Source organism: Neovison vison, chromosome 3, assembly GCF_020171115.1.
Source record: "Neovison vison isolate M4711 chromosome 3, ASM_NN_V1, whole genome shotgun sequence".
Lineage (NCBI taxonomy): Eukaryota > Metazoa > Chordata > Mammalia > Carnivora > Mustelidae > Neogale > Neogale vison.
Window position 1 is genome coordinate 74224502 of NC_058093.1, and position 23726 is coordinate 74248227.

General features: G+C 43.4%; 1 protein-coding gene across 10 annotated transcripts in view; it reads left to right on the plus strand.

The window, feature by feature from the left end:
* The window catches only part of OSBPL6 (oxysterol binding protein like 6), a 208881-nt gene that overhangs the window by 135252 nt on the left and 49903 nt on the right, over positions 1 to 23726 (plus strand). For all 10 annotated transcript variants that reach the window (XM_044242411.1, XM_044242410.1, XM_044242414.1 and 7 more), the window contains 6 exons: positions 4798 to 4890; positions 12045 to 12167; positions 14669 to 14722; positions 15906 to 16019; positions 16155 to 16325; positions 18875 to 19007. In XM_044242411.1, the coding sequence (XP_044098346.1) occupies positions 4798 to 4890; positions 12045 to 12167; positions 14669 to 14722; positions 15906 to 16019; positions 16155 to 16325; positions 18875 to 19007 (688 nt within the window). The remainder of the gene's footprint in view (positions 1 to 4797; positions 4891 to 12044; positions 12168 to 14668; positions 14723 to 15905; positions 16020 to 16154; positions 16326 to 18874; positions 19008 to 23726) is intronic.

Genomic DNA, 23726 nt, shown 5'->3' on the forward strand with positions numbered 1-23726 from the left:
CAGGTTATCTATAGAGACAAAACTCATTTTTATCACACTTGACATATTCTTAATTGATCTTCTATGTCTATGGCTTGGTTTGGAAATTAGAGGATTTAGTTTCCTTCCTCTGGCTAAATTCCTGAATTAATACTTTATTTCCTGCCTTATAGGTGCTAAGGGTCAAGTTTCTTTCCAAGTTTTGTTTTTCTTACCATGTTCGTTTGTTGAAGGGTGGGGCCAGGGAGTCGATGTATATGTGTTCTAGTGCTCACTGACCTGCCAAGATGAGGGTAGAGGGGGCTCTTGAAGAGAAGCTTGAGCCAAATATATTTCCCTGGACAATTTAGATTTAGTAAAATCAGTAACCAAATGGAACAAGAGTGAAGATGCAGGTTTGCAAAAATTGGTTCAGCCTTATTTGGTCTTTGGTTCGTGGGCTACCTTTTGAGAATCATTGCTCCAGAAACATGGAGGTGGAATGATGAGTGGGAAGTTTGACCTTTCCTTTTCTATTTTTCTGTGTTTCTATCTGAACCTTTTATAATGAGCATATATTAGTTTTGTCGTTGTAAAACATAAGAAAGAAAATGAAAGTTGGGAGGAGGACAGTGATCTCCCAGAAGACCGTAATTACGTTTCCACTTCAACAGCAACAAAATCCTCATTTTAGTTTCTAATTATAGGATCTCAGAATACATCTAAATTTTAAATGTAGTTGATATGTTTCGAATAGGCTCCTATTCAAAATACCAACATGAGCAAACAAATAATGCAAGTTCCGGGTCCTTTGTTCCCTTTTTCTCTGTTAAAGATCTGGGCACACACCACCAGGTTTTCCCTCCATAAGATGTCGTTGCTTTTTTTTTTTTAAAGGTAAAATGAGGGACGCCTGGGTGGCGCAGTTGGTTGGACGACTGCCTCCGGCTCAGGGCGTGATCCTGGAGTCCCGGGATCGAGTCCCACATCAGGCTCCCAGCTCCATGGGGAGTCTGCTTCGCTCTCTGACCTTCTCCTCGCTCATTCTCTCTCTCACTGTCTCTCTCTCTCAAATAAATAAAATAAAATCTTTAAAAAAAAAAAAAAAGGTAAAATGAAAACAGTGAGTAGAGTCTGACATATTTATTTGGTAAAATATCATAGATCTAAATGGCACAATATAATTCAGATTTCACTGATTTATTTAATATCATTGTCATGTATTTCACTTAATGTTTACATTAAACTTGTAAGGTAGCTCATACTATTCTCTCTTTTTCCAGAAGACAAGGATATAGATGCAGAGAGAAATTAAGTAATAGCCCCAAACAAGTACTTAGTATGTGTTCAGAACCCAAGTTCAGTTCTAATTTCATCCGACTGTAGGCCAGTGGTTTTTCTCATTTTGCTCATTTCCCATCCCTTTCTCATTCAGCAGAGCTGATGATTCCCCCATCAATAGCAGTACTTCTCTCTGGGTTGAGAAGGTGGGAGATTATCCCTGGGAGCTCATCAGAATTTATGTGTGGGATGATATGTGTAGTTTGGAAAAGATGGCAGAGATAATTCTACTTCCCTACCAGCTGCCCCGATCAACATTCTTTGCACTACCCCACACTATACCATGATGGTTTGATTTTAGTCTATTGAATAGAATAATAGATTTTAGTCTTTAGAATAGGACCTCTGTCAGTTTTGTATTTAATAACTCTGTAAATAGGGGTTCCCCCCCCAAACACACATAAATTTACCAGGCAATTCATTTCATGGAATTTTTCTGGGCTAGCATATTTCCTTCTCCCAGAAACAAATCATGCATTATGTGGGGTAAGGAACTATTTTTTTTCTTACTTTTCCCCCCATTCTTTTAAATCTAAAGTCAGTTAATTAGCATTTAGTGTATTATTAGTTTCAGAGGTAGAGGTCAGTGATTCATCAGTCTTATGTAACACCCAGTTCCCACTACATCACGTGCCCTCCTTAATGTCCATCACCCAGTTACTCCATCCCTTCACCCCTCTCCCCTCCAGCAACCCTTAGTTTGTTTCCTATGATTAAGGGTCTGTTATGGTTTGTATCCCTCTCGGATTTTGTCTTGTTTTATTTTTTCCTCCCTGCCCTATGCTCCTTTGTTTTGTTTCTTAAATTCCACATGGGAGTGAAATCATATGGTAATTGTCTTTCTCTGATTGATTGACTTAGTTTGCTTAGCATCCATGTTGTTACAAATAGCAAGATTTCTTATTTATTTATTTATTTATTTATTTATTGGACAGACAGAGATCACAAGTAGAAAGAGAGAGGCAGGCAGAGAGAGAGGGGGAAGCATGCTCCCTGCTAAGCAGAGCCTGATGTGGGGCTTGGTCCCAGGACCCTGAGATCATGACCTGAGCCAAAAGCAGAGGCTTTAACCCACTGAGCCACCCAGGCGCCCCAACATTCATTTTTGATGGCTGAGTTATATTCTGGTTCTATGTGTGTATGTGTGTGTGTATCCCAAATTTTCTTTATCCATTCATCTGTCAGTGGAAATCCGGGCTCTTTCCGTAGTTTGCCTATTGTGGACATTGCTGGTATCAACACTGGGGTGCAGGTGCCCCTTTGGATCACTACATTTGTATTTTGGGGGTAAATACCTTGTAGTGCAATTACCAGGTCAGAAGGCAGCTCTATGTTCAATTTGTTGAGGAACCTTCACAGTGTTTTCCAGAGTGGCTGCACCAGCTTGCATTCCCACCAACAGTATAAGAGGGTTCCCCTTTCTCCAAAGATGCCTTTGCTTTTGACTGTTGCACAAAAGGAACTGGCACACATATAAATACTCAGCTACATTTATCATTTTTCTCTGCTAATTCAGGTAAATCTGGGAATGGAAAGAACAGAGTCCCAGTCAATGCTTAGTTTATCCTTGGACATTATAGCTCTCAGATTAGGAATTCTTGCTAATCCCTGCCCAACTTTATATTTGGCCCCAAATTATCTGTTCTTATTTCTTCTGTTCCTCACAAATTGGAGAGATGGGAGCAATTCATAAAGTTTTCACTATAATTATTCTCCTTCTAATAAATGATTTTAAAAATATATTTGGGTGGGTGCCTGTGTGGCTCAGTGGGTTAAAGCCTCTGCCTTCGGCCCGGGTCATGATTCCAGGGTCCTGAGATCGAGCCCTGCATCGGGCTCTCTGCTCTGAGGAAAGCCTGCTTCTCCCTCTCCCACTCCCCCTGCTTGTGTTCCCTCTCTCTGTGTGTCTCTGTCAGATAAATAAAATCTTAAATATATATATATTTGGGTAGGATTTTAAAAATCTATGATCAGACCCTTTATTTTCAAGGTAAGAGAAATAAACGCATAAAACTTACCAAGAAATTAGAAAAAAAATGGCTCAGGTCAAAGCGTAATTTCCTTCTAATAGTTTCCCAGTCAAGAGAAGAAAAGAGAGGCCTCAATGAGTAACTAACTGTAATACTGACCTTGTCTGTTGAGCCAATGAAATGTTCTCAATAGAGTAAAAATGTCACATTTCATTTTCAGTCTATACCTAAATATTAACTCTATTATTTCTTTGATGTCTTTCAAGTTTATTCCCTCATAGAAAATATTTAATTTTTCCCAAAAATGTAAGTAATATCTATTTACTGCACTAAAAAAAAAATTAAGAAAAAGTTAAAAACTTCCTATAATCCTACCACCTTTACAAAGCTACTGTTAGCACGAAGGAATATGTTTTGACTACCTGTATAGCACCATCATATTCTGCGTGCTCTTTATAGCATGGTTTTCCAGTTGTCAGGACATCATTTGGGTATTTTTTCCATATCAATAAATATATATCAGTCATATTGTCATTTCAAATCATTTCATGGAACCCCCTTAAAAGTCACGTGTATTAGTTATTTTTTTACTACAACAAAATAATACTTTAGTAAACTATCTGTCCTTGTATCTTTGTATACCAGTCTGATTTCCTAAGGGTAAAGATTTAGCTGTGGGATTGCTGGGTCAATGAGGCATGTTCTTCTTTCTTCAAAGACTTCGTAATAAAATGACTCCTAGAAAGATTATACCTGATTTAATCTTACTCCAGTTATACCTGATTTAATCAAACTCCGTTTGCCCCAGCTGATCCATTTTTGAATCTGATGGTTAAAAAAATCATTATTTGGTTTTCTTTTCTTTGACTACTTCTGAGGTTGAGGTTGAATGTTTTTTCAAATGTTCTGCATGAGTTGCCTGTTCATGCACTTTGCCTATTTTTCTGTTGGAATGCTATCTTACTGATCTGTGAGTGCTTTTCATCTTCTGTAAAACACAGGCTACTGTTTATTGTATTTGATGAATTGTTTTCTTCCTCTGTGCGTTTAAAAAGTATTGTAAGATATTACAATTATAATTATTTCATAAGAATTATAAGCAGTTCTAGAGACTTAAGTGGTGTTAAAGCTCAGAGTTTTTTTTGATACAGACCTTCCTTTTTGTCTGTTGCCCTTGGAGAGGTAAGCAAATACATTTATGTAAGACTGAGTGGTAGATGTACATTCTCATAAAGTTATACATATGTTGAGACATGCTCTGTGGTTTTTTAAATCTGTTGATCTCTGAACTTTTCTCCAAGCCCAGAACCAGCCCTCCAGCAGGAGCTGAACAACATAGGCATAAGAGGGAGAAACCAAATCCTGTGCTGACATTTTTCTGTTACTGTTGCCTTTGGTCTCCTCGGGAACTTGCCATTGTTAATGTGGCTCACTGTTCTTACTGTGATCCACGTGATCTCACCTCCAGGTCCATCAGCATAAAAAAATGGATTGTCTAATGCTGGGCTGTATTTCCGTGTATTTTCAGAGTATCCACGTCCTGGAGAGGACTGCTTCCTCCAGCACGGAGCCCTCTGTCAGTCGGCAGTTGCTAGAACCAGAGCCGGTCCCCCTTTCCAAGGTCAGTGACGGGATGTGATGCTTTCTAGGATGGCGTGATGCCTGCTCTGGGGCAAGCAGGACTATAAACAGGCCTTCCACCTGACTTTCCTTAGGGTAGCTGGGATTCCTCCCATGGGCCTCTGCTGCCACATATTTCTATCTCCAGTATGTTGGCTTTCTCTGCCCGGTGTGACAGAGGAACAGATTAAAGTATATTTTGCTGGGAATTGCAGGACTACAAAGATCCGAAATACTCTTTAGTTTAAAGGAAGAGAAACCATGGTCATTCTCCTGTTGGAGACATGAGCAGCTATTTCTACATCAAGCTAATAAAAAAAAATCATTGGGTCCAGCAAAAAATCACAGTACTAACAACAGCAGCAAGAGCTACCATGATTGCCTGTGTACTGCATCCCAGGAAAGGTGCCAGGTGCTTAAATACACGATCCCATTGAACAGAACCCTTGCTAACAGCTCCGTGCACTGTAGGTATCTATTACGTTTACAACTATGGAAACTGAGATGAGGAACTTGCTCAAAGTCTGAAAAAGCTGTTCAGTAACAGGACAGGGATTCAGACTTAAGACTATTTCAGTTCTAGCCCCGGTGTAGGTCCAATAGCACCTGCCTGGAGGGGCTGTTGGACTTTCAGAGGCCCAGGCCTTCCTTGCTGTGAGCTCTGAGGAGAACACCACAGGCTACTGATGAAAACCTCTTTTGTTTAATGGAACCCAGCATTCCCTCCCTTCAGAAGCCTTCTCTTTCTTAGACTGGGAAAACATCTAAATTCATTTATGTCTCAAACAAATTTTTTACGAAAACTTTTTGTAAAGAAAAGTTGAGGAGACGCTATCCTATTCATCCCTACCCCTTGCTCTACTCCCTGCAGTTTTCTTCAGCGGGCTGCCTCTCCTCTGGAGAAACTCAGAGAATAGAATGCTTGGGGATTTGGAATGCAAATATAAAACTAGCACTTTATTTCCCCAAAACGACTTTGAAATATTTATCACTGGTTCTTCCACTTCACTTATCCTATACTAAACAGAATCCTTTAAGGAAAGAACATACTTCATGGTATGGAATATATATGCTTGTGCTCTTTATATTTGGAAGACATTGCAAGTTATAAAGTTTGTGGTACTGGACTGGAATAGACTGCAGAACTAAGGAAAGGGGGTTATCAAACTTAAAAAATAATTTAGAGAGAAAGAGAAGATGATCTGATTTCTGTTTGAATGGCAAACAGAGAGAATGCCTACCTGGCAACTACAACTAGTAATCTTTTTGAAAACATCAGTTCTGTCTTACAGGCAGCTAGCGGAGAGAGAGAAGTAAATACTGGGGCAGTGGGCAAGGCAGCTAACATTTCTTGAGCATCTCCTTTGTCCCAGGCATTGGATTAGTACAGACACTCTTTTCCAACATCAGCCTCCTCAATGAAGTGACTACCAATGTTCTTCCCATTTTGCTGAGAAGGAAAACTGAGACTTGGGGCATCACTAAGTTAGCTGTCCAGAGTCAGATAGCCGTGAGGTGTGTGCCAGAAGCCAGGATGGTGGGAGATACACGGTGACAGGAGACCTCTGAGACGGACACGCAGAAACAGAAAGGAGAGTTGCTGGTATTAAAAGCACAGATCGGGGGCGCCTGGGTGGCTCAGTGGCTTAAAGCCTCTGCCTTTGGCTCAGGTCATGATCCAACTGGGATCGAGCCCCGCATCGGGCTCTCTGCTCAGCAGGGAGCCTGCTTCCTCCTCTCTCTCTCTCTCTGTCTGCCTCTCTGCCTACTTGTGATCTCTGTCAAATAAAATAAATAATAAAATCTTAAAAAAAAAAAAAGGCACAGATCAGGAGGAGCTTTCTGGTTGTTGAGCACAGGGAGGCCCTGGGGGATTGCCACCCCTGCAGAGGGCACGGAAGCTGAGGGCATGGAAGCTCCGCACCCCGTGCCGAGAGTTGCCCTCTGTGTCTCTTCCGCCCTGGCTCTTCCCGAGTTTTATCATCGTGTAATAAACTAGCGGTCTAGTACAAGAACAGTAATAAAGAGCAGATGCCCACGAGGCTTACTCTGGTCCCTCGTCTCCCACCACATGCACTGCTAGCATCCTTGGCGTCCGACTGTATACTCTGGCTACATCCGTTTGCGCACAGTTCCCGATCCCGGCCGTGCTCTTGCTCTCCTGCAGTGTGGCATGGCTGCTCCTTCTGGAGTCTCTCCTGTGCCTCACTAAAACTCCTACTTTTTTTTTTTTTAACAGATTTTTGTTTATTTATTTGACAGAGAGATCACAAGTAGGCAGAGAGGCAGGCAGAGAGAGAGAGAGGAGGAAGCAGGCTCCCTGCGGGGCAGAGAGCCTGATGCGGACTCGATCCCAGGATCCTGAGATCATGACTTGAGCCAAAGGCAGAGGCTTAACCCACTGAGCCACCCAGGTGCCCCAAACTCCTACTCTTTTAAGCCAGGCCCACAGGACTCCTTCTTCAAAGGCTGCTCCCCCCACCCCCACGCACCCTCTACCCCAGCCTGTGCCTGTGCTTACGACATCTCTTACTTTAGCTTACCTTCTGTCTTACATCAGGTCATCTAGAAGGGGGACTTGGCATAGGCGGTTTGTGATTTATTGAGGGAGAGCCCTCGGGAGCAAGGAGAAGCGAAGAGGCGAGGGCAGTGCGGGAAGGGATTTGCGCTGGAGTTCCCCCTGGACCCTGTTCCCAGGGTGAGCCCTGGAGCATGGATTGGACCACAGATTTGCTCTCATCCTGAGGCAGGGACTTTTTGTTCCCTCGGCTGTTTGTACTCTTGTGTCCTTCAGTAGGTGAGAGTCTTGAGGGAGGGAGAGGCTGAGCTGTAAATGCTGCAGCTGTGGAGGAGGGAGATTGTCGCCCAGGCAGCTGGCGCAGGATCCGCTGGCCTGATGGGGGCATCTGGGTCGGGCTCCAACAGCATCCGCTTCCCGTTATCCTCCGTGGATCCTGCTCTAGGACTGCTACTCTTGTTGTGGTGGGTTTTGTATTCATAGGTACCGTATCTCTGGGGGCCTCGTTAAATCAGAGGATCCCATCCCTTCCAGGGACCATAGCACCTCACTCTCTCTCAGTCCATTTGCGAGAAGACAGGCTTCCTGGGCCCGGTGGGTGGGGGAACAACACTGAAGTACACAGTGTCCTGACTCAGGATTTGTTGACCTTCTTTGTTTGGTGTTTCCACCTTCAGAAGCACGTTTCCAGACCACCTGCCCTCGGCTGTCCTGCATCTAGAGATACTCTGGAGAAAGGAAATGTCTCTGTTGAGCAGACTAGGGCTGTTATCAGATAACTTTCTCTTTTTAGTTATTATTAGATAAAAAGCGTATTTCTGGAACAGCAAAAATGTTTGTGTATCTGACTCAAGTCCTGATATGATCACATTAGGGCTTTTGACTCTGTTTCTATTATAAGTAAACCAACGAAAATTGGAGACTTTAAAACAGAAAATTAGGATCAGTTGAAATAACAAAAAAATTCTTCAGTTTTCAGAAAGGGATATTAACTTTCTTGAGGTCAACCTAGTCTACTAGGCATAGAGGTGGGTGGTTACTGAATGGGCGGTTTCCATATCTTACGCACCTTATTTACAACATTATCATCAGCATTACTATTGAAATAGGGAGCATGTTGTTTGCTCTGGATTCGCCTTCTAGCCTCTTTGTCAGTTTGACAGCTTATTTAATGGTAAGAACTGTACTAGGATTCTTTTCAATTTCCTTTGGCTTTAGTAACATTGGATGAGAGCAAATGGAGTTATTTGTTCGGAGCTACTGCATTTATGTTTAAAAATACATTTTAATTTTTTGCCTTTTCTATTTCATCCCTTTTTTTCCCTCCTCTGTAGTTAAATTTAAAAAAAACTTATGTGATAGAAATCAGTAGCCATAGCACCATAGCAATAAGTTGGTATTATAGTCCATATTTAATTAGAAAAAAATCCAAAAAGCACTATACTTATTAAATATTTCCTTTTTACAAGTTTTCCAGTGTATTCTTCAACATACACACACACACTCACACACCACATCATATATAAATATATATACATATATAAGTATAAAATATGTATATACACATTCTGTATATACACACACATCACATATATACACACATCATACACACACACACACATACACAGAATAAGTCAAAGATGAATACTAGCCTTCAAATAAGATCTAGCTTAAAATGAAAATGTTATTCTACAGATGCTGTCCATGGATAGGGCTACTAAAAATAGAAATGTCATTAAATACAGCTGCTATCTAAGAACAGAAAACTCTAATGAATATATTTACACATATAGAGTTTTCTTTAATTACTTGATTGTATCAAACTTTTAAAAAGAAATCAGTAGAAAGCTTTCATTTTTATGAAAATTTTAATTTACTTTTCTGGTGGTAGTAGAACCTAGTATTTTCTCTAATTATTCTAACATTCATAAACAATGCTGATTTGTTGAGTTGCAGTTCAGTAGTTTAAAATGGGAATACCAGAGCACCCTACTTTGTGCTCTGGACCAGAATGCCACCTGTACTAGTATTGTCCAGAAAAACATGGTATACAGCCTGAAATTGTCTCATGAGAAATATTATTTAAAAAATTACTATATCTAGCAGTGCCCGAGTAGCTCAGTTGATTAAACATCCAACTCATGAATTTGACTCAGGTCATGATCTCAGGGACACGAGATCAAGCCCTGCGTGGGGCTCCACACTGGGCATGGAGCCTGCTTGGGATTCTTGCTCTCCATCTCCCTTTACCCCTTCCTCCCTGCTCATGCACTCTCTTTCTCTTAAAATAAATAAATAAATAAATAAATTGCTGTATCTAATTAACAGTCTTGACCAGCTCAATCACAGTTTCTGACAGTGTTATCTTCAAGTAGAAAATTATTTCTTGGGCTGTGTGTAAGGAGACACTTACAAATACTGTAAAGTTTCTTAAGGCTGATAAGTGGATACCAGTAAGTGTGTTTTTGTAAAGGAAATAGTTCATTCACGGGGGACCCCTCACGAATGACCAAGTAGACAAACAAATGGCACTGGTCTCAGGTTGGTTTTCTTTGTCCAGTGCAGGGAGCATTTAGAGTTGGATTTGGAAGAACAGAGGGACGATGTTGAGTGAGAGGGCTTTTTATAAGCCAGGAGTGTCTCCTAGGCTTAGCGATGCTAGAATGAAGCAATGTTCGGCTGCATGTCCTAGAAACATAACTTACTGTGAGAAAACACACCCCCATTTATACCTACTTGACCTTAAACAGAGATGCGACTTGGCCATAGGGCAAGGGGTTTCTGGGATGGAAGGAGGGAAAAAGGAAAAGGGGAATGGTAGGTAACCCTATCAGCCCCTCCCTTCCCAGCCCTAGGGCCAGCGTCAGTAACTGGTCATGGCACCTGTGCCTCTGGGCCTTGTCAGAGCCTTATGGTCCTTCAGCAGGTTCTGGGCAGCCGCCACCTAGACCTTTGCACCAGCAGGTCCATCGGCCCTGAGGTGGAATGCATCAGCCATTCCTGTTGAAGCCTCTGGTCTGTGGTTGAAGGATGATTCCTGATAGACTATATCTCTTTGGAAGGCAATTTCCCAAGTCAGTTTGAGATGGGGCATTCCTCAGAGAGCCCTGCCCTCATGGGTGGCGCTGCACCCCGCTTTCTAAAGCTGAGCCCGCTGAGCAGTTACCCAAAGAGACTGGGCTTCCCTGTGCGGTGGGAGGGGTTGAAGCCATTGTGTGGGGGGCGTGACCTTGTTGCTCCTGCCTCTGCTGCCCCATTGCATCACATGCCGGAGATCTAGAATATCAGTGTTGGTTGGGTCTGCAGTTACTTTAGAGCTGCAAAGGCCCTTAGGAATCACCTGGTCCAGTGATCTGAAAACCTGGAATGCTGCCAGGCGCCACGTATCTAACATGGAGACCGGCCCAAAGGGCACTGTGACAAGCTGACGACTTCCCTCGTGGCAGGGCCAGTGCTGCCAGATCTCATAGACTTGAATAAGACACTCAAAATTCAGATTTTAAAAAAAAAATATTTTATTTATTTACTTATTTGACAGAGAGAGAGCACAGGTAGGCAGAGTGGCAGGCAGAGGGAGAAGGAGAAGCAGGCTCCCCGCTGAGCAGGGAGCCCGATGCAGGGCTTGATCCCAGGACCCCGGGATCATGACCTGAGCCAAAAGCAGTTGCTTAACCTACTGAACCACCCAGGTGCCCCAAAATTCAGATGTTTTTTACATCTGAAACCTTCTGACTTTTAAATGTTGACAACTCATTAAAAAATGTAGACATCTGGGAGAAGGGGGCTGCCTTTACGGACATTGGGGAGGGTATGTGCTTTGGTAAGTGCTGTGAAGTGTGTAAACCTGGCGATTCACAGACCTGTACCCCTGGGGATAAAAATATATGTTTATAAAAAATAAATTAATTAAAAAAAAGTTTATGGGAAAAAAAAATGTAGACATCATAGACACACAGAATGCATCTTTAAAAGAAGAAACCATGATTTGGTCTGTTTTTAACAAAGGAGGATGATCACGTAGCCTCTAGGATCCCAGATTTCTGGCCTGAGATCTGGTGCTCTTTCCGTGGGCTCCTAAGCGTGCGTGTTTCTCAGGATGCGTGTCTTCAAAAGCATGGACTTCTGGGGGTTGTGTGGTTAGCAGGGCACGTCCTGTGAGCTCTGAAATGCGTGCAGCCCACGGCACCACCTCTAGTCGAGTAGGTAATGGGCCACTCAGAACACTGTGGCCTTTCCATTTTGCACAGAAGGCCGGGACTCTGCACTAATTGAACACTTGTCATCAAAACAGCCTTCCCTTCAACTGTTCAAGTGGCTTGGTGCCCAGAGATGAACTCTCTGGAAAAATGTATTTTAAACCTTCCAAGTGCATGACATCAAAACTCCATTCTGCCCCTAAGTCCAGCGGCCAGCCCTCTCAGATGGGCCTGTGAGCATCCAGGTCTACCTGGAAACTCATTTTAACTTCACTTACCAGCACAACGCTGTGTCGAATGTTAGACTTTGCACCAGGATGGGGTTCATATTCCTGGTGCGTCCGGTGTTCCTTCAAAAGCAGCTTCTACTTAAGAGTCCGCTTTGACCGTGTCATCAAACACTGAAAAACATGTGATTTAGTTTTTCTTCTTTTCTCTCAGGAAGCTGACAGCTGGGAAATTATAGAAGGGCTGAAAATAGGCCAAACTAATGTCCAGAGACCAGACAAGCATGAAGGCTTTATGCTGAAGAAAAGAAAATGGCCTTTAAAAGGCTGGCACAAGGTACCATTTTCATCGTATTCACCTTCAGATCGTCTTTGTCCTAGAGAGGATCTTATTTGGTGTCATTAGGTGGAAATCAGAGAGTATGTTTGCATGCATAAAGTAACTGTTACAGCCTTTCTTTTTTTTTTTTTTTAACTGTATAGTCTTCCTCCTGTTCTACCTATTTAAGACTGAGATCTGTAATATCGGTATGCAGAGAAAACACATTTTACATGATGGTTAATGTCCAGCTTGTACATGTTGTCTACTCTGCTGCTTTTCATTTAGAAATAATATGAATATTAAAAAATAATATGACTATGTGCTTATGAAAGATATGTTTTTAAATGTATGCATATGTTCCGTTGGATGGATTTTTGTTAGATATTCCACCATGCTTGAACCAATTTCCTATTGCTGGACATGGAGAATATGTCTGACTTTTTTACTGTTACGGTGTTGTGATGACCATCTTCCCACACAAATGTCTGTGTAAGTGCTTAGGATGAAGTCTTGGAATGATTGTTACCAGTGCAAACTGGAGATGCTCAGTCACTGATCTTGGAAGTCTGCTTACCGCCCTCGGAAGGATGTGGCTTGTTCTTCTCCCCCCTGCCCCACATCCTTTCTCCGTCTTCCAGTTTTAATTTTGGAGCAAGTAGTTGGTACTGCGCTGTTGCAATTACCTGAGTAACGAGAATACTATAGTGCTAAGAAGGAGAAAATTGTCCTCCAATTTCAGTATCAGCCCTTCGATAGACCACCAGTACTGTCTCTGAAATCACTGGGTCTTTAGAAAATAGCTTTTTTGCCATTTAAGGGAAAGAATTAAAGTTAATGGATGGAAAATGTTGCCCCCGTCCCCTGACTCTGAGGGTGAAGTAAAAATAGGTCCAAGAGGCTTCTGACTAGTGTTCCTTGTCACTTGTCAGAAGCCTCCTCAGTCTCCCGTGAAGCCATAATATTATCCCAATACCTGGAATTTCTCTCTACCCTTATTGTTTCTTGGATTTTGGCCACCTGGTCCTACTCCTTCCTAGAATCATCTTGTGTTTTTCATGCTGACCTCATCACTTTGCGGTTCCTCGAATCAGTGGCCCTGCTAATCTCTTCCCCTGTGATCACACAGTAGATGATCCTCGCTCACGTTCTTTGAAAGGTAGACATGGAAAAGGAGAAAAAAGAAGTCAAAGAAACCTGCGCTCTCTGAGTCGCTCACGGATCGCATTCTCAGGTCCTCATCTCAGCCAGCCTGGCTGTGGTTTAACAGCCACTCTTTCCGGGCCGTGCCTTTGAGCACTTTTCTATGTAAATAGTAAGAGGTTCTCACTTGCATTGCCTGTTCTCCTGGGCTCTAATGCCGCAGATATTTATTCAAGTAATAGCCTATTTGATAGCCCGAGCCATGGGTGAATGAGTAATGAAGTGTTCTTCAGCTGTGGAGATGCTTTCTTCCAAGGCTCACTTACTGCCCTAGAACCTGTGTCCAAGGGGTTTTTCTGACCTTCTCTGAGTTCCGTGCAGAGTATTACCTGAGCCTGACCGCTTGCCACCGCGGCAGCTAAATGTTCCCGAATCGCATGAAACCTTCCCAGCAGAGTAATTTTCCAACAATAGAAAGACTCCTTGCATCTGTGGAGACTGTAGGAGAGCACTGGACCCATTGCTCGATTGGGTCCTGAGAGATAGGGTTCTTTCCCTTGTGAATTGCCCCAGGAAAGGAAGTCAGCAGAGGGTTCCTGCGCGTTTGTGAAGCAATGATGGCTAGATTCATTTGGACTGGACCAGGAGCATCTTGGAGGAGACAAAAACTGCCAAAAATCTTTTTCTTTTTTTTTTTTTGCTCTTAAAGTAACTCAGAAACAATATTTAATATCTTATACTAAAAGCGAAATGTAAGCATTTTGGTAGTGGAGATGCAAGTATATTGCTAAAGCTCCTTCTTAAACTTTCCAGATAATTTCTTACTCATAGATCTAGTTCACCGACTCCCGTACCAGACTTGAGCATTTTCAGGAATTTTCCATGGTATCCAGGGAAATGTAGGAGTTTACATCCAGGGTGAAAAAAAGTCCCTCTGGTGAAGCTCCTCACAGAATCACTGTGACCTCAACTGAGTTCTTCTCATTTCTTACTTTCAAAAACACCCCAGTGTGATTCATTCAGAAAGTCATGGCTGAGGATCTGAGATTCTAGCCCCCCAACCCCCCTCCCTCCGACGAAAACCATGACGAAAGATTGCATTCCCACTGGATTGTGTGTTTAAAACAACAACCACCACCACCACAACAACAACAAAGCAAAAAACCCAAAACCCTAGTAGGCTGATGAGACGAAGTTCAAGCTCAGATTTCCTGACCAGTTAATGTGACCGATGATGACCAGGTGCACTGAATTCAAATACATGAAAATGATCAAACATACTGATTGCTAAATGCCAAGCCACATTAGCCGCACACTTGTGACTGTTCTATATGATTCAGAATGTACCCGGTAACGGGCTTGTTTGGTTCTTGCAGCGTTTTTTTGTCCTGGATAATGGAATGTTAAAGTATTCAAAGGCACCACTCGATGTAAGTAGCACGCAGGACATGTTTCAAAGATGGTTTTAAAGTGAGTAAACACCACTGTTGTGCAAGCCTTGTGACGTAGTTCCCAGCTTTGTGCATTTGTGTGCCTGTCAGATGTAACAAGCTCCCAGACTTCCATGTTCCAGGCAAGGTGTGTTTTATGCTTGTGCTCACGCTAGCATAAAAATCTCTAACTGGAGCATGAAGATTTAATTTAACAATTGTCATGGATGTCGTTAAGAACAGAAGGTTAAGCCTACATGTGATACACTAACAAAATGACCCCTTCTGTCTTGGAGAGAAAACCCAAATAGATTTTTTTTCCTGCATCTCTCAATAAGCTATGCTTTATGTGCTTTATTTTGAGATTTAAAGCAACCTTTGTTCTTATCTATATCCTTTTGAAACCTATCTTATGAACTTCATTTCTGTTTCACGCATCCTTTTATCTTGGAAATCCTAACTCACTAACATCACTGCAAATTATTTTCTTGAAGTAGTTGTTTGCATGTAAAACTGGAAGATACCGTCCGTCTTGTCAGTGTGGCAGAGGGAAATAAGTCAGGGTTCTGTTTTGTCCCCATCTCCTCCATCGAATCAGCCGTGTGTCCTTGATCAGACAAGGGCAACCAGAGGAAGCACCGACTGCTCTGAGCTCTTAGTCCCAACTGCCCAGTTCGGCCTCAGCAGCTGGCTTCTGGTTGATTACTTGGGGGATATTCTGGGCTGTAGGTCAAAGATTGACCATAGTTATTTTAGGAACCACTAAACATAGCTTTTTGGGGGATATAAACTGTGCAATCTAGAATTATGAAAATTAGCAGTGTAAATTATGCCAGAAACCCGTAGTCTTGGGGCACCTGGCTGGCTCAGTTGATAGAACATGTGACTCTTGATCTTGGGGTCATGAGTTCAAGCCCCACATTGGGTGTAGAGATTACTAAAAACAAATAAAGTTGAAAAAAGGAAAAGAAATGAATAGTCTTGTTTGTTAAAATTGGTGGGAAGAAGTCACAGCAGCTCCAGCTGTTCTCAGATTAAGGACCTAAACCATTTTCTCTTTGTAAAGGAGGTGTGGTATTCCATCTCCCATAGATAAGTTAAAGATTCCATTACTCTCACTTCAGTAAAGAAACACAGAAAGTCATATATCCTTCTAGCCTATTTACTAGTCTTCTGACTTCAGATTCAAAAGGGGAAGGTCCATGGAAGCATCGATGTCGGACTCTCGGTCATGTCAATTAAAAAGAAAGCTCGGAGAATAGACCTTGACACAGAAGAGCACATCTATCATTTGAAGGTAAAGTCACTTTTCAATAGTTTGAGAACAGAGAAGAGTTTCTCTGCCATTATCAGGGGAATTCCACTTGCCTGGGCCAGTGGCAAATTGGAGATTGGTTCCACCCTTACTGTCTCTTCTTGTTCTTTGTTTCAGGTGAAATCCCAGGACTGGTTTGATGCGTGGGTCTCCAAACTCCGCCATCATCGATTGTACCGGCAAAATGAAATTGTCAGGTCACCGAGAGATGCTAGTTTTCACATATTTCCTTCAACCTCCACTGCCGAATCCTCACCAGCTGCTAATGTTTCTGTTGTGGATGGAAAGGTGTGACTTTGTTACATGAAAATCAGCCCAGAAATTGCTTGGGCAACTATGTAGACACATAGCTGGGTCTCATTTGACAAACCGGGAAGAGAAGGTTTATTTTGTCAACTAATCCTCAGGACAACAGTGACACTAGGCATCAGAGTTAATCACAGTTACAGATTAGGTAGAAATGTGGATCACCAAGAGAATTACCAATTACTTGTCCTTTGTACGTATGGACCACATCCTAATTTTATATGACTTTGTAGGGATATTAGGAAGTAGAGTGAATATTTGGTTAACCGGCCCCTAGAAACTGGTATCTTCCTGGGTAGTAATAAGAAGACCACAAAGTTTTAAAAAGGAAACTTGCTTCCTTGCCTGGAGCTGTACTATATTACAAGACCCAGAGAGAGACCACTGAATGTCCTCACGAGGTTAGGGTAAATTGGCTAGAGAATGTGACCTTAATACACATAGTGGACTGAATGGCGAGGCACTGTGTTAACCATTTGACATTCACTCATCTCTAATCTTTATATAGCCCGAGCTCAGAGACAGTTAAAAAAAGTTTTCAGAAGTGACATGGCTGTGAAACAGCTGAGCCAGAATCTGAGTCCTCATCTCCCTTTTCCAAAATCTGTGCCCTTCCCATTACACCCGGTACCAAATTAAGGGAAGCTGAAGCTGTTCTTTGCGCTACATTAAGAGTTCATTTTTTTTTTATGTGGCTGAAAAGCTAGAGGTGTTCCCTGTTAAAAACTAAGGTGAAGACAAGAGGCGGGGTGACCACTGTCTCTGCCTTTGATTCAATAATTAAGTTTTCTGGACCATTGCCACATTGTGATGACCAGGGGTGTTCCAGGTGCCACTTTGCACCTGCCATTGAGAACACAGACATCTGTGAATAACAGGCCACCATCAGGAGTTGGGTTTAAGAACCTTTCAGTGAAGATTCTGCCCTTCTCTGTTGTCTTACTTATGGATATATGTAATATATATATTCCAAGTTTCCTCAACATAACACTGAAAAACCTCATGGAATCTTCAAGATCAGCCAAATCAGATGAAATGAAATACTCTGCTATTCACTCTTCAGTATTTCAATGGAAGTTAAGACTTAAGTAATTCTTGTTCAATCCCATTAATTATATTTCCCAAGGCTCTTAAACCTTACTTCATTCTGGTTATAGCCTTGCCAAGGACAGTTCCATCAAGGTCATCCTCCTAGGAACAGGGTAGTGGTTTAACCCTACTACTAACCAGTTCTGAAGTGAAAAGGAACGAGGAGGTCAGAGGGTGGGAAATAAGGCACTTACTGAGGGACCCCACATAAGATGACTAAGATCGTCCTCTGGTTTCCCTGGGCCCCTGTATTCTCGCCACAGAATAGAATGAATCCCCGGATTCATCCCAGCTAAACAAGAAATATATCCCAGATGGATATTTTAAAAATCTGAATGTTTCATCCTTTGGTTCTGCTTCTGCGGGCATCTTGAGCATAGACTGTTGATAAAAGATGTATTCTTTTCATCCCTTGTGTTATTTATTAAATAACTTGGGTGATAGCTGAGAATGGAGAACTGAAACCAGTTCTTCCCCACTGTTTGCCTTGGAATAAGAAAGCCCTTCAACTCTGGTTTTCGTAGAAGGTCTGTTGCTGGAGTTATGAACGACACACTTCCAAGATGGAACTCGGGGCAAGATTTCCATTATGTTTCGCAAGATGCAATAAAGAATGAAGAGAGCTTTTTAATCCCTTGCCTTGCATTTTAAGTATCAAATTATGAGACTCCTGAAGGCTAATTGGTTTGTGGCCCTATGTGGGTAATAAATAAGTCTGGGTTTGCTAAATATGTGTATCATTCGGTTCGTGATGATTTAGAACAGACACGATCAATTACAATTGAATGTGAAAGTCAAATATGGAGTTTTAGAGTTGTTTCAGCTTTTTCAGAAGTAAGCTTCTGCTTTCAACTAAGTGTTCATTGAACTCACTGTATGATCTCTTTACCTCCTGCGACTTTGTATCACATAAAATCCCTTTACTGGAAAGTCTATCAGCTGTGGGTAATAATAATTTGCTGAGACTGCCTTTTTATAGACTACAGTTTTTAAAATGCATTCAAAGCATTGCAGGGTTGCTTGGTGGTGGGTAATGTATTTAGGAATCACATGTGGCTGACGAGGTCTTGAGCTGATGGTAAGGGAGCAGAGAGATTTGGGGAAGGAAAGGCCTTCGTAAGGACCCTATGTCAGATAAGTCCTGCTGAGCCAGTTAAACTCCTCAAGCTGGTATGCCCTTGGGAGGATGAGCTGTCACATACTTGCTTAAGCCTTGTCCCCTTCCCTGTGTGGTGGAGAGAGCTTAATGAGTATCACTCCTTATGAATTTGGGCTTCGCGGGGCATGTACAGGTTTAGCCTAGAAGCTTCCTTCGGATTTCGAGGGTGCTCTTTCTTCCTCTCTTTTTTGAGGTCACTTTGAGGATACCTCAAAAAAATTTTAAAACTCACCTAAATATACAGGTACCTGCTCACCTGTACACCCCCCTTTGTTCATTGTAGGTGCCACCAAACAACTTCCCATGGCAGTCTCCTTTGCCGTGCAGCAACAGCCTCCCCGCGACCTGCACGACAGGCCAGAGCAAAGTGGCAGCCTGGTTACAGGACTCGGAAGAAATGGACAGGTGTGCGGAAGGTTAGTCTCTCCCCTGCTGGGCTCCCAGGAGAAGCCGACAAAACCAAAATGAGAGTGGTGAATCGTGCGGCCGCTGCACCTTGCCCCCTCCAGCCTCCTTGATGGCCGCCATCTTATTTTTCCACACGAGGCCCTGCGCCTTCCTGTGACCCCAGCTTCCCCTACCTGTGCCTTCTCTCCCACTCTCACCCCTGCGATAGCTGCTTCCGCCCTTCCCTGCCCTGCGCCCCCTTCCTCCCTGAAGGCTCCCCTCACCACTTGCTCCCTTCTTTTTTCATGAGCTTCCCACGCCCCAGACTTGGGGGCAATCCCATGGCCAAGCACAGCCCGCAGAGTGCCCCCATCCGGCTCTCCACTGTTGCCGGGTCCCTTCCCCAGCTGCCTCCTTTGCTGCTTTGTCTTGCCCTTGAACAAGTGTATGGCACTTGTCCTCCACAGTTCCCTGTCCCTGGTGTTCCATTCTGCGTCTGTTGTTAAATATTCTGAACTCAGACAGCATGCCCTCTCCCTGCCATCTCTGAGCCTCTTGCTCTCTAGAAACTTTGCTGCTCCCTTGTAATTCGCCTGAGCATTTTGATCCAAACTGCCACAGACCATATCCATTCTAGGAGACAGTTTTCCTTTGACCTTCAAAACTGAGAGAATAAGAACAGCATAGCAAGGCTTTAATATTGCTACATTGATTTAATTTTTTAAATTATTTTATGAAGTTATGGGCTTAACTGATTTTTATTCAATCTTTTTTTCCTTTATGAAATGATGGTGAAAGTAGATGTTAGAGTACTTTCTTATGTCCTTACTTAGAAATATTGAAATTGCAGGGCACCTGGGGGCTCAGTCGGTTAAGTGTGTGCCTTTGGCTCAGGTCATGATACCAGGGTCCTGAGGATCGGCCCCTTGTAGGGCTTCCTGCTCAGTGGGGAGCCTGCTTTTCCCTCTTCCTCTGTCCCTGCTTCTATGCTCTCTCTCTCTTTCTCTTGCTCACTCTCTCAAATAAACAAATAAAATTTTTATAAATAAATGAAAATTGAAATCGGGCAATACATATTGATCCCAACCACAAAAAATATTCTTTTTCTGCTCTGCGTGTGCATGAACTCAGTGTCTACGGCATTTTGCTTAGCCCTTGCCACATCCCAAACTCAATCTTTATGTGAAAATATGATATTAAGAGGGATGTTCTAAGCATAAAGCTGCCTTTCCGTTAAGAGGGTTTTACCTGAACGTATTCACACAACACACAGACATTCGAGTATATGAGCTTCGGGTTGGGGAAAGAAGCCGGACCTTCACTTTCCTAAAATGCTGCGGGTTTTGCCTCAGCTGCCGTTCTCGACAGCTCAGCCCCTCCTCTAACTTTCGTCGCCTCGTGCACACTCGCAGCACGGAGCCTGGCCGCCTGCTTTGCTGAGCAGATTTGGAACCACACGTGGGGACAAAATCCATTCTTCTGACCAAAATGAAGAGACATTGGCTCTGATGCCAGGAAAGCCCCTGGCTGGTGGGGGAGCGAGGGAGGCCTTTGTCTTCGTGTGCTTCAGAATACTCTGTGGCTTGTCCCGTGTGCCTTCTGTCCTGTCTCAGGGGTGCTCCTCCTCCTCCCCATCCTGACTACTCCTCCTGTGTCCTCCGTCCTGCCTTCCTGTTTCCTTCAGCATTCAGTGCAATAATTACCCCCTTCTCCCGGGGACAGCCTCTCTCTTTCATTCACTTCTGCTCTCTGCCCCTAGCCTCCAGCTTCTCTCCCTAATTTGATGTTTGCCCTTCCTGCTCTATGAAGATGGCGTTCTTGGTAGCGGGGTGCCGTCTGATTTCCACTCAGTTCTCAGACCTCTTTCTCTGACCCGCCCTGTGGCCCCTTCTCTAATGAGACTTCTCCCTTAAGCCCCATGAAGTGTTCCCCTTTTTCTTCAGCTTCTTTTTCCTGTTTCACTGGGATTCTCCTCAGGTTGCCTTGGCTGTGGGGATGATCAAGGTTGAATCTTCTGCCTTCAGCTTCTGTAACAGTGACTGTAGTCGATTGGGTGCTCCTTACGGACCAGATATTGAACTGACCACTTTACATCCCTGTTTTTATGTAAATCCTCACAGTAGTACACAGGCAGGATTGCGAACCCTATTTTTAAAGACAGGCAACCCGATACTTCGGTGAAATAACTAGCTCATGTTACATAGCAAATACTTGGCAGCCTGCCGGGCTAACCCAGGCCAGCTAGATTCTAAGGACTGTGTTCTGCACTTTGGAGATGACAGACGTGGTCATAGTTTCAGCTGAGAAGATCTCTGTTTTGCTGATACAGTGGTGATGGTGATGGCGGGGAGGACGGGGGTAGCGGGGGCTCACAGGTACCTGGCCCCATGCGATAGGAACTCTTGTGGGTGTTTTATATGCAGCAACTCATTCAGTCCTCTCAAGGCCATTTTACAGGTGAGAGAACGTAGGTACAGGGAAATCCGCTCACCTGACCGAGTTCACACAGCTAGCAGCAGTGGCACTGGGGTCCAAGCATGGGCAGTCTGACTCCAGAGCATAGGTTCCCTATTCCTCTCAAAAAGGCCGACAGCTCTCTCCATCTCAGCTCCGCATCCAGGCTGGGCTCCGTTCCCACCGCCTCTCCTTGCTGGTGGCCCTGTCTGTCTGTCTCTCTGGTGTGCCCCCTCCTCGGCCTGTCTGAAGCCAGCCTCTGTCTCCTCCCTGAAATGGCCCCAGCTGCAGGGCTTCCCTGCTTTTGTCATTGCTGCTGTCCTAACCACCCCGAGACCTCGGAGGATCTTTGATCCTCCCACCGTGTCGTTCATCTGGCCACGACAGAGTTCTGTTATTTCTCCAGAAATAATCGCCCCTTCCCCAGGCCCTCATCTGCCCTTTCTCTCAAGTCTCTGCCTCCTGCCTCAGACCCAGCCTCTAGTGGGTCAGCAGCTCCCGGCTGGCACTCCCCCTCTCAGTCTCTTGCTCTGCTGCTCTGTCTCTCACAGGCTCATCGAAAATTGCTGCTCTTGACCATGTTTGCAGCTCTGGGCCAGCAGTTAGCAGGACTCAGCCACGAGACATAGGTGTATTATGCCTCCCCCCTTTGCAGATGAGGAAAGCAAAATGTGTGCAGGTTAAGGAATGTGCCCAGGATTACACAGCTGCCCTGGGCGAGATGTTTGGCTAACCCCAAAGGCAGCCTTTTGTCCACTAGGACTGCTCCCTCAAGACTGGTATTTCCTTAAATAGCTTTTATGCAAAATTCCTTCACGTTGTTCTCCTTGGGCTCTGCGGCTTGAGCCCAAACTACTTAGCCCGGCACTTAACATCCACTTTCCAGCTTTCAGGCCCCACCTGCACTTTCAACCTTGCTTTGCACTGGCCCACGGAACTTATTTGCTATTTCCTGAACATCCTTGCATATTCCCTTGTCTGAGCTTTGGCACCCCTCTGACCTTCTCTACTTTTGACTTTTGCTGAATCCTTTCCATCAATCCTCCAGACCCAGAAAAGTTTTCCCTGTCTCCTTTACATGTGCTCTGATGACTTCAAACAATGCTAACTCTATTTTCCAAACTCCCATGACACTTTTCTTTGGTCTCTCCTGACCGTTTCATAGAGAGTTCCCACGATTGAAGTTTGTGTTTCAGAAGCTCATCACGTAGCATCTTCTGGAACTCATAGCATATCTGATTTACAGTTTTAATACTCAGAGTGGTAAACCATTCATAGATTTGAACTTCTGTCGATCCAGATCTCCTCAAGTATGTAAGGGAATTGCTTGGCTCCCATGGAGACAAAATGTTAAATTAGTGTTCTTTATGCCACTATTGAAGATGCATACATAATTGTTTAACATATAGAATGTTTGCATATCTTTACCAGTATATAAATTCCACGAGTCCTACTTGGTTATGATAATCCCTGTACTTAGAACTATGCTGGGTATACAGCGTCTTCCATCAGCCATACCTAAATGAAATAATAAATGGTTAACTTTGGCTATACCTTAATTTATTTAACCATTCCACAGTTGGACAACTCGTTTCTTTTTGGAATAAGATAGGGCATGATGGGAAAATAAGTAAATTGCTAGAAAATAAGTAAATTGTTCACTGTTCTAAACTATCCCAGCAGTTTTTTTCTTGGTGTAGTTTTTCTTTTTTCCACCATTTGTAAAGCTAGATTTCATCTTAATTTGAAGAAATTCAGAGGTTTTTGTTTTTTTTTTTTAAAGATATTTTTCTTGCCTTTGGCAAATCTTTATAATCCTTAAGCACATCTAGACACTTAGGTGGTAAAGTCCTGCCAAGGATTTCATCTCTTCTGCATTTCAAGCAATAGGAGTGGTGGGAACAGGTGTGGCTTCCTTCAAGGGAAGGCCCTAGCAGCGTGATCACACGTGGTATGACCCGTACGCACAGAACGTCCTCATCTACCATCACAGTTGCCACTCTAAGCCAGGAAGAAGAGAGGTATATGCTCCCGTCACCAGGAAATGGAACGTCAGTCCTTGTCTCCTGACTCTTAACTTTGGGTTTTTTGCCCTTGAATGAATTCATTTACAACTTTCTCTTTCCATTCTGTTAGGAAAAGGGTGGATATTATTGTGATGGTTTGAAGCCCCGTTTCCAGATTTCTGTGCTACTTGTGTACACCATTTGTGTACGTTAGTCACACTTATTAGGAAGCGTGAAGGTAATAGTCACTAGATAGAAGTCTCGATGCATGGGTAATGCGAAATAATG